At 52.0% G+C, this 14,577-nt stretch overlaps 1 protein-coding gene across 2 annotated transcripts in view; it reads right to left on the bottom strand.

Moving 5' to 3' along the window:
• Positions 1-763: 763 nt before the first annotated feature.
• Positions 764-14,577, bottom strand: part of POLR3A (RNA polymerase III subunit A) — a 46,338-nt gene continuing 32,524 nt past the window's right edge. Inside the window, exons 21-32 of one of the 2 annotated variants that reach the window (XM_044386231.3) lie at positions 14,366-14,479; positions 13,321-13,356; positions 10,109-10,195; positions 9,920-10,002; positions 9,165-9,335; positions 8,357-8,450; positions 8,080-8,172; positions 6,630-6,794; positions 5,977-6,141; positions 5,632-5,763; positions 4,387-4,519; positions 764-2,670 (exon numbers count right to left, since the gene is read on the bottom strand). In XM_044386231.3, the coding sequence (XP_044242166.1) occupies positions 2,522-2,670; positions 4,387-4,519; positions 5,632-5,763; positions 5,977-6,141; positions 6,630-6,794; positions 8,080-8,172; positions 8,357-8,450; positions 9,165-9,335; positions 9,920-10,002; positions 10,109-10,195; positions 13,321-13,356; positions 14,366-14,479 (1,422 nt within the window). In that variant the 3' untranslated portion in view covers positions 764-2,521. The remainder of the gene's footprint in view (positions 2,671-4,386; positions 4,520-5,631; positions 5,764-5,976; positions 6,142-6,629; positions 6,795-8,079; positions 8,173-8,356; positions 8,451-9,164; positions 9,336-9,919; positions 10,003-10,108; positions 10,196-13,320; positions 13,357-14,365; positions 14,480-14,577) is intronic. The other variant, XM_026504532.4, reaches the window with a different exon arrangement.

Raw genomic sequence — 14,577 nt, 5'->3', positions numbered from 1 at the left:
GGCACACGCAGCAGGGAGCACAGAGTAGGGCCCACCAGCCAATGCCGCCTATGCCAGGGTTCCCAGCGGGGCTGCCGGGGCTACGAGGACGCTCACCCCGCAGGACACGTGGTCTCGGACTGGGTGGTACGCTCCTTCACGTAACTCTTCTGTCCCCGCAATGCCACATGCTGATGACACCTGCCCCCTGCCTGCATGCAGCACAGTCCACACACCTCTCACCTGGACTCCTCGGCACCCAGAGTCCTCGCTTAAGCAGGATGAGGCTCCCGGCGGGGCCGTCTTTATCACTCACAACAGCGCACACCAGCTCCCCTACCCACTTCAAGTCACACAGAGGAAAACAGGTGCTGGTGCTCCCTCCCACTCTGCGAGTCCACCCTCCCATGGCCCTCGTGCGTCTTCTCGCAGTTCGGGATCTGAGCGGGCCCAAGGCTTACTCCCCAGGCAGGTTTTCAGGAAGGCAGCTGTGGCACCCTGTGGTTCTCTGCAGGTTGTATGAGAGAAGCAAGGCCGTGGTGAGGTTTCAGGTGGCACCTCTGAGTAAGTCTGCTAATAGGATTAATCCGTGTTACGAACCGGGCTAGCTCACTTCACAGATACGGGGGTGGAACATGTGAAATGACACTTTTTCACCTTAAGAGTACTTCCTAAATCAACCTCATGGGTACAGGGAGACCACAGGGCCAAACTAATTTTAACAGAATTCTAAACCAGAGAATGGCCAAAGATTCAGGTCAAGAATTCTGAATTCAGAATCCCGTCAGGATGGCAGAGAAAGCATTTATTCTAACACAGGCCCCACAGCTGATGGTTACATGAAGCATCTTAGCAGCATTAACTCAGAACTTTGGAAATCAGCTAGAGGATGTCTGAAGAAGCAAAGTGTGATTATATGTAATACGACTTGAATTCTGAGGGCCTGCCCTACCGCCCCCCCCCCCACATCCACCTCTTTAATAAGCCAAACCATCTTCCTCAGCAATTAACTCACATCTCTTCAGGTTGGGCTGCTGTTTCTTCCAGGGGCTGGAAATGATGAGAGAAATTAGTGATGTCGCTTCAGAAGGAGAGCTTCCCAGGTGCATGGAGCCAGAAGGTAGGGCCGCAGCCCACTTCTATTATTGTCTCGTTCCCAGCTAAGCAGCCTTGGTTTTCCAAGGCCCCATGGCGAGGAAGGGTCAGAGCAGTGGGACTTGGCTCCGGATAGGGAAGGGAAGGATGTTCACGGAACATTCTCCAGAGGGAGCAGAGAGCGGCAGCCATACCACTTCTCCATGACCCTGGCCTAATCTTACGGAGCAAATTCGGTACACAGAATCACGGTCTCTGGCAGCAAAACCCTTCTGCTAAGATAAGCTATGTACATTCCTTTCCTCTGTTGCACAAAACCCCATCACAAGCTTTGTGGGGTCTTCCTGGGATACCCTGCCAGCTCTCCTCCCAGCCTGACAGGCGCTTTCGATTGTTATAGATTTACTCTTTCAGTAGCCTGCTACTGCCAAATGGGGCACACCGCCAGGTCTAGCTCCCTCTCCACCCCCACGTGGGCCTCCTCCCTTCCTGTCTGGGTGGCCCTTTCACCCCTGCCTGTATCCGGAAAGGCCCTACCTGACCTCTGCCGCCAGGGTACTTTTTAAGCCATAACTCCACACCTGCCCTGCTTGTTCTGAGGACATGGGAGGCAGGGCACCTGCACAGATACCTCTGGGGGCAGAGGGTGTGGGCACCACCCAGGCCGCCAACCTCACCCATCAGCTCCATGCACACTGACAGTCCCCACCGCAGAGGGCTCCGAACTCCAGCAAGGCTTCTATCAGCCGTGAAAAATGGGTTCCGCTCTTGTCACAAGGCAGGGTGCCCCCCATGGAGCTCAGAGGTAGACAAAAACAACGGGGTGGCCAGAGGTGACTAAAAGATGTTTCAGAGCAGCTCGGGCCTCATGACAGTTCTAGCTCGGTTACAAATCCTAGGAGGTCCATCTGCTTAACCAGTTTTTCCGGTGACACTTCAATGCTGGCTTTCTTGGTTTCTATAGCCTCTTGCTTTCAAATTTCAAAAGTAAAGCCACAATAATAACAACAACTCCAAATTCTTCAAACCGAACAAATAATAGTGATAATATTTACATGACTAGGCCACATTGAGGGACTTGAGCATGACCGAGGAACAGAAAAACCAGAACAGGCCCTGGTGTTGGGGCTTACAGCTGGCTCTGGGTCATGGTGTGATACTCCTGAAAGCTGACGGTTGGAAGGGTGAGGTGAGAATGAGCAAAGATGCCCGGCTGGGGCCTCCTGGTGAGGCTAGGATTTCAAACAGACAGACAAACCTCAGTTCTCCCAACCAGGCACTGTGGTGTGATCAGGGTCCCGGGCGAGCTGCTCCCAGGGACGCAGAGGACTTCTCTGCGTCAGGACCTGCCCCAGGGAGCACAAGATCTCTGGGTCAGCTGCCAGTCTCGACCTCTTTCCAGACGGGACAAGAAGCCGAGGTCAGGAACGGTCCCCTCCTCCCTGGACTATGTGACAAGGGGGATGTGGAATTCGTTTGTGTCGAAGATCAGGGGTCTCCTGGGAGGGCTTGGGTCCCTGTCGGCCTTGTGCAGCAGCTTGAAGAGCCCAGTTCCAATGTTCATGGGGATCCCCATGATGATGCATTCGGACACCCCTGAAAGCAACCAGATAGGACATTAGACAGCTTTTTAACACATGGGTGGGCTCCCAGCCCAGCAGCTCTCCTCTCGGTCCAAGCCACAGCTGCTCTGTAGGCTTGCCTTCCAGAGCACTAAACGCACCCAGCAGGGATACTGAATGATGCTCGGGGAACCCTGACTTTGCCACCCAGTGTTTCCGGAATTTAGGGCCTAGAAAAAAAGCAAACAGGCTGACGGTAGAGACCAGTCCCCTTGGAAACAGCAGTAGAAACTTGTTCCTTATACTCAGGGGTCAGGGCTGGGTCAGGCTTAACAGCATGCCTGTGCCTTGGAAACCCACAGCCCTAATGGGAGACACTTGGAAGACAAGGCCCCTGTACAGAGACAGGAGGAAGGCCGTGGAGCAGATTCTTTCTCCGAACTCCACTCCAGACTTCTGGTTCCAAACAAGCGAGTGCTTGTCTACTATATTCCGGGGTGTGTGCTATCGGGAGACCAGAGAGACAAACCACCAAGCTAAAGACCAACACGTACTGAGGGCTAGCGCTGAGTTAATAGCACCGTAAAGAACGAGGAAGGAGAAGATTTCACAATGGGGGTGGGGTGACCACACCAGGCCCTGAGGAGGTCGGTGGTGGGCAGAGGTGGCCGTGTGAGGGGCAGGGCTGGCCGTGAGTCCCCCTGTCAGGCACATTCACTCTTACTTTTGCCTTGGCCTGTTCTCCTGCCCCAATCTCTGCTCCCTTTTTCTTTCCTCTGGCCTTTCATTAGCTTAAAAATGATACAGTAATTTCTCTTTTCCTTTTTCTGCAACCTGTGTCCCTTTTGAAAGGAGAAAGAGTTAATCTTAGGAACAAAGCAGAGGCGTGTGCCCTGACCGGGGCCCCACCCCACCACCACCTGTTTGGCAAATCCACGCTGGGAGAGGAGACAGGAAATGGCCACTAGGAAGCGGAGCACTGGTGCTGGGGACGGCGGCCAGGCTGGGAATCCCTGCTTGGGCCCGAGGAGTATGTGACCTTGGCCTGGCTACTGAGCCCCCTGCAGACTCCTGCCTGAGTCTTGCATGAGAAAGGACAGAGGACCGAGGGCGGTCAGTGTGGGAGCCAGGGAAGAGGCAGCGGAGCAGCAGGCACAGTTGTGACGGCTCCGCCACAGCTCTCTTCTCCCAGGCCACTATCAGAGATGCACCATGTGGTGTGGGGAGGCAGCTGGTGCAGGGCCAGACTCCTCAGCCAGCAGGCTAGTTCCCCGTTCTACTTGTGCACGGGCTTAATACCTGTCCCTCGTACACACGCTGAGATCAGTGCATGTAAGGTGCTGGGCCCGGCAGCTCTCTTCCCCGGGGGGCCACGACAGCAGGGGCACTGGACGCTGCCCCCTCCTGTCAGCCCTGTCACCACACAGCGGGGACCCGATCAGGCTGGCCGACTACAACTCCAAGATCCAGAAAAATTCCTTGGTGCCTAGGGTTAATCTTTTCTTCTTGGCCCCAAAGCTGTCTGTACCGACAGAGAAGCCTTCTAACAGATGAGGCAGGGTGCAGGGAGCCACGGCCAGGCTTTGGAGATAAAAAATCAATCATTTCCAATTCCATGATCTGTGATTTTATTCCTAAAAAATAAAAGCTCTGCCTACTCAGTCTCCTCACCTCCTGGGAAGTCCTAGCCACAGTCTCAGCTATAAATCACAAGGCCCTCTGGGGAAGGTTCTAGAAACACCAAACCTACCACACACGGAGTCCTTCTGCCCAAAGTAGGCAGCATCGAAGAGATGGTCAGCCGTCTTCTCAAAGGAGGCCAGCATCAGCACGCTCTCCTTCATCTTGGCCAGGCCAAACCTCGTAATGCCCAGGACCTCACCCTGCATCGGGGGGAGGGAGGGAAGGAGTCAGGGTGGTACTCACACCACATATGAAAACCCAGAACAAACCACAACGCCTGCCTCCTCTCAACAGAGTCAGCACAAATCGGCAAGTAGCTGCTCGAGTCAGTCTCGGGTCCCAACAGGACCCTAACCACGCTCTGTCCCGCCGGCATCCCCCTGGGGCTACCGGTCACTGACAACACAGATCCCTACACTCCCAACAACATGCCGTTGGAAGAATCATGAACTGAGAGCTAGAATTAAAAACCAAACTTTTAAAAAACAGAATCCTTCTGAAGATGTTCATTATGGCTCAAAGAATTCCAAACTCAAATAATTCAAAAGCCTCACAGCAGGGAAACAGTTAAGTAAATTTAGGCGCTCTCACTCAAGCAAACGCTGCACCGTCATTAAAAAAGTATGTTTATAAAAACCACGTGACATGGAAAATACTCATAAAGTTAAATGAATCAGGATAAAACCCGCAAGCCCACTACTCACCGCAACTGTGTAACATGATGCGTGCGGAGAGAGTAAGACCAGGGGGCAAGACTTAAGAGCGACGGCCTTTCACTACGGGGCAGAGTTTCCTCTAAACGGGTCATTTTGCCCACCCAGTTCTGACCGCTCTGTCATCAGGGACAGGTTCCTATGGGGAGGCACTGTGAAAACTTTACGGCACTATTACGGGGCATGCGTACTACTATAGGGAATGGACACGTTTTGTAGGAAGAGAAAGAAAATGACCAACTTCATTTCCCACCTAGATCACGGTAACTTATCCTTGACCTGGAAATGGCTACAGAAATGCAAGGAATGGGTTCAGCAGGAAATAAACACCTGGTTTGCCATGGAAACCTCTGGGCTTTTGGCAATGGCCGATTTTACTGTAGGATGACATTTCTAATAAGGACAAAAATAATAATGCCCCACCTCCTGCCATGAGATTGCAAGTTTCATCCTGGAGTTTTACCAGAACACCCAGCCCAACCCCATGCTTTGGTTTTTGAGTGATGGTGACATCCTATTTTCTTTCCGTGGTGGTCACCACAGCTGTGTTCTCCAGGCAGCTGCGAGACGGCCCAGCACGCCGCACTGCACCCACGAACCTTGTAGGTCATCAGGTCGGACAGCAGCATCACGTGCCTCCTGTCGATGCTCATGCCGTGGTTGACCATCGTGTACTGGATTTCGTTGATGATCGTTGTCCGGGCAGCTTCGATGCCCAGAGTTTTCTCCACCTACAGAGAGCCAGGGTGAGTGGAAGCAGCCTCTTCCGGCACACTGGCCCAAGTCCTCCCCACGTCCTCCTCTGCCCGGCAGCTTCCCAGCACACTCCAGGCCCTCTGCCAGAAACGGGCCGCTGGGCAATCTTTTGTGTAGACCCAGAGCAAACGGCAGCATCCGAGAAGTGTGCCGGGACAACCATGACGTGACCCTGGGCATGACGGTACCTCATAGGTGTTATTGGAGGTGGTGCGGGTGCCCTTCACACCGTGGGTGGCCATGACGGCCCGCAGGTTATCACCCTCCACCAGGAGCTTGTACTTCTCCTTTCCGCTCTGCTCATCGATGTGGATGACAGCTCTGGAAACCTCCGGGATGCCCTGCACCACCACCTGGACTCAGAGACACAGAAGGCTCAAGGCCCAGCGGTACCCATGGCCCCCCCTACCCTGATAGCCTCAGAAACCACACAGGCTGTGAGAACTGAGAACGTCATGCCTGGGTTGTCACCTTGACCAGCCCCGTTTCTCAGTGGGGTTTAACGGGAACATACCAAACCTAAAAGTGCCCATGTGTGGTTAGGGGTGAGAGAGGAAGAACAAGGTCAGGGGGCCGTGCCTGCATCAGTTTCCCAGAGAACAAACAGGAATCTAACAGGCAGAGATGGTGTGGCAGGGCAAAGATGGGAAAAACCTGACTGATTCCAGAGGGGTGTGGCAAAAAAGAAGAAACGGGCACCCCCCACCAAGTCTTCGTAGTGACACAGTCCTTAGGTTGCCTGCCGCCTGGATATTCGGGCTAGAGGTAAACGTGGTCTCTCCCTCTACAACTCTCCAGGCATTAGGCTGGCCGGGGCCCCACGAGGGGACTTTTGTCTCACCTTGGGGAGATCCTCTTTCAGGAACTGCAGCACATAGTACATGGAGCTCTTGCTGTTCTCTCTGGGGGTGACACACACCACAGCCTCGCCGTGAACGGCCACGTCACCAGGCTTCACGCGGAGCTTGGACATGCAGATGGAGTAGCGCACCGTCTCAGCGTTCACCTGCGAGGTGGCCAGACACGGGCCACGCAGCCAGGGCATTACTGACAGGGATGGAGGCTTCCATTTCACTGTTTCTTTCTTTTTTTTTTTTTTTTTTTAAAGATTTTATTTATTTATTTGACAGAGATAGAGACAGCCAGCGAGAGAGGGAACACAAGCAGGGGAAGTGGGAGAGGAAGAAGCAGGCTCATAGCCGAGGAGCCGGATGTGGGGCTCGATCCCAGAACGCCGGGATCACGCCCTGAGTTGAAGGCAGACACTTAACCGCTGTGCCACCCAGGCGCCCCCCATTTCACTGTTTCTTGACCTTTTTTCATGACTGCCCCTGACAAGCCTCATTTTTTCCCCTAATCTCATTCCTCACTATAGAATTTACTATGAGACACACTGCGTATTTGCTTATGTACCGCACACGTACATCTACTTTACTTATAAACAGAGGAGACTTTCTTCACAACCTCCCCTCACCCCAAACCAACCTTTGCCCCCAGTAAAAATGCATGCTCCATTCACAGCAACACACATAGGCTCCGAGGCAGTTCCAGGAAGTAGGGGGCTGGAGAGCAGAACAACTTGTCAGTGAAGCCTCCCCTTCACCTGACCTCACCACAACTGCTCACGGGCCACATGCCTGGATGCAACCCAGTCCTTCTGGTACAAGAGCCACAAGGCAGGCGGCCAGAGCTAGGCTAGAGAAGCCTGCAGCCTGGACACTTGGCTGCTGCTCAATTCTGGAATCATAGTCTATGGGCAACACCAACTTGGTACTTGAGACAACGGGCTGACTGGGTGCTAACTGCCTGAGAGGAAGAGAAAGGTGCCAGAAAGTTACTCAGTTTGCACCCCTGCCTCAGCTACTCTGTGAGAAAGGCTGATAATCTCTTGATCTTTACCTGTCTGTGAACACCAGTAATACTAAGCCAGACTAGTCCACCAGCCAAACACATTCGCCGAGCCAGCCAGGCGTCATGCTGGGAGCCCACAGATGAGTAAGACACAAGTGGCCCTAGGCTCCTGCCAGACCCTCTAATACTGTCTCACAGCAAATGGCTATCGTGGCTCACAGAATTTCAACAAACTTCCTGTCTTTAGACGGGAACGTGTGTGTCAGGGTCAGGTTGAGAGACAGAGAATGGGAAGATACGATGGACCCTTACAGAACAGAAACCCAACAAAGCCTCGCCATGCTTCTCGTGCCTGGCTTAGCTCCTGCCCTAGGCTATGAGCGCCCATCTTGGGACTCACAGAGGATGACCTCCTGCCCACAATTAATGACGTGACTCACTTCTAGTCTCAGAAGTCTGATCCGTTCCAGGGAGAGCTTGACGAGGATAAAGCAGTCATCCGGAAGAAACACTTCTTCAATATACTCTGAAATCTGTCGTGTCAGAACGTTACACAGTCACTCTCCCTGTTCCAAAGAGCATATGCTGCTCATTTTGGGGGACATGGGACAGCGTGGCCATAGCAACCGGGAAGCCCACCACAACGGGTGTCTACATGCCTGTGTCGGCCACACTGCTGCTCCAGTGCTCTTGTCACCAAGAGGGATTTCATCTTACCTCTCCCAAGAGGGTTTTCTCAATTCTGCCCTTCACGAGGCGAGCGTAGTCCGCGTCGTCATCCTTATCCAGCTGTGCTGTGATGATCGGGGTGCTGAGAGAAGGCAGGGGCAGTGGTTACAGCCTGGGAAAGCCCTCTGGGAGGCCGCTGCTGTGTGAGGCCCAGGCACTCCTGCAATCCTAGTGCTAAAAGCAACTGTGATTTCTGGAGCACTCACTGGGGGCTTCACAGACATTCTTATCCAGGCTTTCTATTTTTAGAACTCACGCGGCAACCCACTCTATCAGTGACTAAGACGATTTTCAGAACATTCTTCCTGACCAAGTGAACCTACCTCTTTCTCTCTGGCCCTAGCGGGTGGTTATTTCAATTCTGTACTGACCCTTCACACTCATGTATTAGAGCTTCCTCCACTCCTCCACCCGCCCGCATCACCCCTGCTCCAGGACACCTCCAACTCAGCCAATCACCTGCCACCAGCTCCTGCCCTCCCTGTCCTGGCTGGCATCCCCTAATCTCACTCCTCACCATAAAATTTTAATATGGTCAGACACACTGAAACAGTCTTTCCTGTCATTTCTTATGTTTCTCTCTTTAACGTGACTTGTGGCCACAAAGAACCACTGCCTCCTTTGTGACTGTACCCAGTTTCGACTCCTCTTTTTCTCAAGCGGGTTATTTAAAAACCCAGATCTGCTGAAGACAAGCATGCCGCCAGAGTTGACAGTACTGCCCACCAGAGTACCACACATGGTAAGAGAATCATGACAAGCAGCACGAGAACAGAAGGGAGACGGAGGCAGGCACCTGATGGCCTTGGAAGCGTTGATGATCTCTTTGATCCGGGGCACACCCAGGGTGATGTTCATGGAGGCCACGCCCGCAAAGTGGAAAGTCTTCAGGGTCATCTGGGTGCCTGGCTCACCAATGCTCTGGGCACACAGCGCGCCCACCGCAGAACCTGGCTCCATCTGTGCCCTAGAAGGTAAGGGTATGGAAGAATAGTCCTGCAAAACTGCTGGGAAGAGGCTTCTGGTTATCTCCTTTCAACAGAAAAAAATGCAGGTGTCATCAGGGTCAGGAGGGAATATGCTATGAGCCAGGCTGTGCTTGTGACAGGAAGAACCTGGCACAGACCAGCCAGAGGTGCTGAGCGGGGGTGGGGTGCGTGTGCAACAGTCAGAGGGGCCCAATAATGGAAGTGAACAGTGTGGGTACTTGTGGTCTGTAGTGACTGGGCCCCAACATCGACTGCCTGGAGAAGATCCAAGAGCCCTGCTAACAAATGGTGCTGACAGCGGACAACAGCCGGCACCCGCCAAGCATACTGGGAGATACTCCATGGGGGGAAGACACTCAGAAATGTCTGCACAATTACTTCTACATCTTGGAGCATCCAGCCTGCCTCCCACTGGAGGCCCTAAGAGAAGAAGTGACAGAACCCGCCTGAACACTGGCAGTGGATAAGCTGAGCGGGTGCAGGACCTCGCTCTGGTGGGGAAACAGGAAGGACAGGAGCCCCACGCGCCTGCCCAGCAGTCTAGGAAAATTAGCATCTATACCTCATGTACTTGTCCCTACAGGTCTCCAGGAACTTTTCGATTTGGGTGGGGGTGATCCGGTCCAACTGGTACAAAACACGGGGCTGGAAGGACAGAAACCAAGTGCGGGGTCAGGCTGCGGGATCCGAGCCCACGGGGGCATCCGAGCCCACGGGGGCACCTGAGCCCATCGGGGAAGCTGAGTGCTACCTCTGTTGTGCCGTTGTCGTTGATGCCGTATTTATCTCTGGTCTTCTTGATCTTCTCAGAAACGCCCTTGACGAAATTTTTTATTTCCTGAAAGATTACACAGCAAACATCAGTCATATATTTCTTGGGGATCTGGATGGCAGTTTGTTTTACAAACTTCGGTAATGTGATGAGCCCGCCAGTTTTGCGATGGCTAGTGATGCCCTCTCTGTTCGTTCCATGGGGCTCCCTGGAGAAGCCACCGGGAGCCACAGTAGGGGAGCCTGATGCGGTCGCCTTCTCCTCTGCTCTCCGGGCATACCTGTCGCCTGTATCCATCCAGCTCAGAACAGCTAGAACTGTACCATTTACAAACTCGCAGTCTCTAAACGGGCTATCTTTGAGGCTTTCATCTGAAGTTATGATCAACTGAAATACCAGTTAAAGCATAGCTTTGTAGACGCTATGTACATTTCAAACACATGGTTTCAGCTTGCCTTCATTTCAGAGATGACACTCCCAAATCCCTGCTTCTCTTTCTCTCTCTGACCCTCACCTCTGCATCACCCCCACCCCCAGTCTCACTTGCCCTTCCCAACAATCAGGACTTCGTAAGGATTCCTGGAAACCAGGCTGGGAACGAAACCTCAGGGTGTCTGCGGTCCTGTCTTGCAGAGTTAAGCCCCGGATGGGGACTACATGGAGCAAGGAAGGTGACAAGGACATCATGTGGAGGAAGCACAGGGCAGGGCTAGAGGCCACAGACCTACGTTTTCTGGTAATCGCTCAATGGGGGAAAACCTACCTGTTTTACAATTTGTGGTGTATCTGACATAAACCAGCCCTGCGATCAGCCCTGGAACCAGGATCGGCCAGCACAGAAGGACTTACGGAGAGGGTGACGGGCTTTAGTGAGCTACCCCTCGCTCCCAGGGGCTCATACCGACTCTAAGAACACTTCCCAGGTGAGTGGATGGCACATGCAGTGCATGCAGTGACAGTAATCCTTCAGAGGCCGCTGTGACAAAGGCCTGGGGGCTGTTGATCAGCTGCTCTAGTGCGATCCAGGAGCGTTTCTGAGACTATGGGAAAGAGTGGCTAGACTGCACTTCACCTCAGCAGCCCTCCCGGAAATATAATTTCCCTCACTGATTTTGGACACATAAGAGCGGCAGTGAGCTTAACTGTCCCTCTTGAATGTCAGTGCGGGCACCCAGCTGCTCCGGGTGGCTGGCTGAGGGCAGATTCACACACGTGGACAGCCCAAGGGTGGAGGGCATACTGTGGTGGCTGCAAAGTTCTAGGAAGTCCTGTCTCTCAGTTCCAAAGCAGGCTGAGGGACCCCAAGGAGAAGACCAACATGCCCCCTACCCAAAGTCTACTCCGTCTATATCACGTAGCTGAAAATGTCTGTTTTGTCTGAAACAAGTATCTTAAGGCAGATGGAACCAGCAGCCTACTCTTGCAAAAACAAAGTCTTACGAGCACCCACAGAGAGCTTAACACTTCCTAGAGCCCAGTTCTCCCTTAACCTTGCGACAATAAGTCTCTGTAGCCTCCCACAGACCATCTAGCAATTTCTGGTTACTATGTTTTCTGAATGCAAAAACCTCTAACACTTAATGTTCTTATTTTAAATAGCCCTAGCTTATTATATCCAAATGGCCTATGGCTCATGGGCCTTTCCCAGTCAGCTTCTGCCCGGTGGGGTGAGACCTTCCTGTGAGGTGGCATGGCATGAACCCCATCACTCTCGAGCAGAGGGCACTGAGGGGCTCAGGGAGGTCATGGGCTTGGCCAAGGGGACAGGCCTCTCTATGAAGTAGGATGCTTTCTCTGAAGACTGCTCTTGGGGCAGGGGGTTTTGCAATGTCATCTCTGCCCATTGGTGATTTCTGTCTCCTTGGAGCCCAGCTAACCAAGGGGCTGCTTGAGGTCCATCACACTCTGGCTATCCCTTGTTCATGAACGTGGCTCTCTCCTGATGACTGCTCTTATGGGCCAACTCTCTTCCTTCTCCTTGAGAAAGTGTGGAATACGTGAGGGGTACTGTGTCCTTCAGTCACCATTCTACACAGAAAGGACTTTTATTAATTTACAAGCTCTTAAAAGTTTTCAAGAAACTCTTCTTAAAGAGAAGCTCTCCGGGTTTACTTACTGATTGTGAGATGGAGACCACGCTTTTAGGTAGTCAGTGACTGCTAACCAGAGGTGGGACTCAGACTGCGGCGGGCAGTGGGACAATCTCTCCTGACACGGCTTGGCTCAACAGAGGCCCTCACACCTGCTGCTGCCTCATCTCCCCCCTGCATCATTCAGCGCAGAAAGCCTCTTTCACGTGGGTGACTTCCTCCCCCAGCCTACTCGCCTCGCTGTGGTTGTGTTCTTCAGGGCAAGCTACTGATCGCCAGCTGTTCAAGGCTGCCCCACTGTCGGTGCAGTGAAACCGCAGCGAGAGCCGAAGGCTGAGCAGACCCAGGGGATTTTCGTCTGAGCAACTCTGCACGCACGAGTCAAAGAACACACACCTAAAACCATTCCCCAGCTTAGGCACTGGAAAGGAGGTGTTTCAGCTACCACCCAAATGGACATACTTCCAGTGGCTTTGCTGAAAGGAACGATTTTCCTTACCCAAAAGTTAGGGTGGATTTTCTGAAAGTTAGGTCAAAAAAAAAAAAAAAGCTCACTCTGTAGAAATGAAAACTGAGATAAGCTACTAAGAGTTCAGCTGAATCAACCCATGCATACTAAAACGAACTCACAACATGGCAGGCAATTAATCACACGGTTAACCAGCAGTTACGTTCTTACACTCACTGCACAGCACAGCTGCGAGCACGGGCAGCAGCCTCTGGCGGGCCTCAGCTCTGGCACAGGCTGGGGCTGGAGAACCCAGGATGGGCTCAGACACATCTGTCCTGGCCAGTGGATTCTGGACCTGAGTTCATTAGATTGTGAGCCCCTGGAGGGCATGGACACAGTTAGTCATCTCTGAGGCGTGCGACACGTATTGAGGGCTAGAAGGAGTGCTCCCTGAGGAAGCACACACTGCGGGTCAGGGGGGCACCCGTTAGACCCTGTCAAAGGCAAGAAAGGAGCCAGAGTGCTGAACAGGGAAGCCACGTGTGCCAGTGGTGGGGCGGAAGCCTGCCGAGTCCGCGGCTGGCCAACAGCCGGACTGCTGCAGACTTCACCCGTTATGCTCAGCATTCCCAGCATGCTCAGTGTGGTACCTCGTTATATTTCTCATAGCCTGTCTCAGTTAAGGTCTTGGAGGATAAACAAAAAAGTAAATAAGTGAACATAATCATGTATAAAAACCAAATCACAATTCTAAGGTGTTAAAAAAAAAGGAATAAAATTTATAGAAAAACAAAACAAAACACAGGCACTCAAAGCCCAGCCATACTCTGGATTTTAAACTTATTAAAATCTGGAAGAGTCTCTTTTTCCCCTTTCACACCTCAACATATGAAAAGAGTCAAGAGCTTCCTTAACTAAAACATTCTTATTTAAGTTTCGCTTTACTGCTGTCATTTCTGATATATTGAAAGGGACAGATTCCTGACAATTTTGTGCTGCATTTGAGTCACTGATCGGTACACAAAGAGAACCATTTATTGGTTTCTGTATCCCTCTGCTTTTGATCATAGCCATGATTATAAACAGGAAGGAGCTGCTTGAGCAGATCAGTGCAATTAAAAAAAAAACAAACAAAAAACCCAACAAACTGAAAAACCTTAAGAGGATATCAAGGTAACAGCTTCCTGGAAGAAGGAGGCTGGCTGACTGACTGAACTTCGGACCCACTATGGTAACAGGAAGAGCAATTTAAAACACCACCACTAGGGGGCGCGTGGCTGATTCAGTCAGTAGAGCAGGTGACTCTTCATCTCCAGGTTATGGGTTTGAGACAGGAATTGGTGGAGAGATTACTTACAAATAAAATCTTTAAAAAACAAAAATAAAAATAAAACACCACCATTAGGAAAAATCGCTAGGATTCACAATGACTGTGGGAAGAGCTGGTCCCTCAAGATGGGGAAGTGTGTAAAGGGGTTGATAGGGAGAAGGTTAAAAAAAAAAATCAGTTCTCTAAAGGAAGTATTTTTCTTCTAGCAGGGAGACACTCAGGTGAGAGACATACACTAAGAAAACATGACATAAATTCCTCATGTTGTCTGGTGAAATTCTGCCTGGGCCAGTCCTGAAATTTTTAACAAAGGAACACTCTTAACATCCCCCAAGCTGGGTACGCCCCCCAGCAGCAGAACTCACCTGCAGGAAGCTGTCCTGGCAGCAGAGGAACTCAGTCTTCTTCATGATCGACTCAGTGGTCAGGACCAGTTCATTTTTACTTAGCGCAGGCTCACTCTGACACGGGAAGACTGCCTCGAGTATCGAAAGGAGACAGTGTGATGTGTATGGGGGTGACCAATGGTGGGGGGTAATATTACGTGAAAGAATTTATAAGAGACAAAATGACTTTT

Source organism: Ursus arctos, unplaced genomic scaffold, assembly GCF_023065955.2.
Source record: "Ursus arctos isolate Adak ecotype North America unplaced genomic scaffold, UrsArc2.0 scaffold_7, whole genome shotgun sequence".
NCBI lineage: Eukaryota > Metazoa > Chordata > Mammalia > Carnivora > Ursidae > Ursus > Ursus arctos.
Note: the sequence above shows the minus strand (reverse complement) of the source record. Positions and strands in the feature narration are given on the sequence as shown.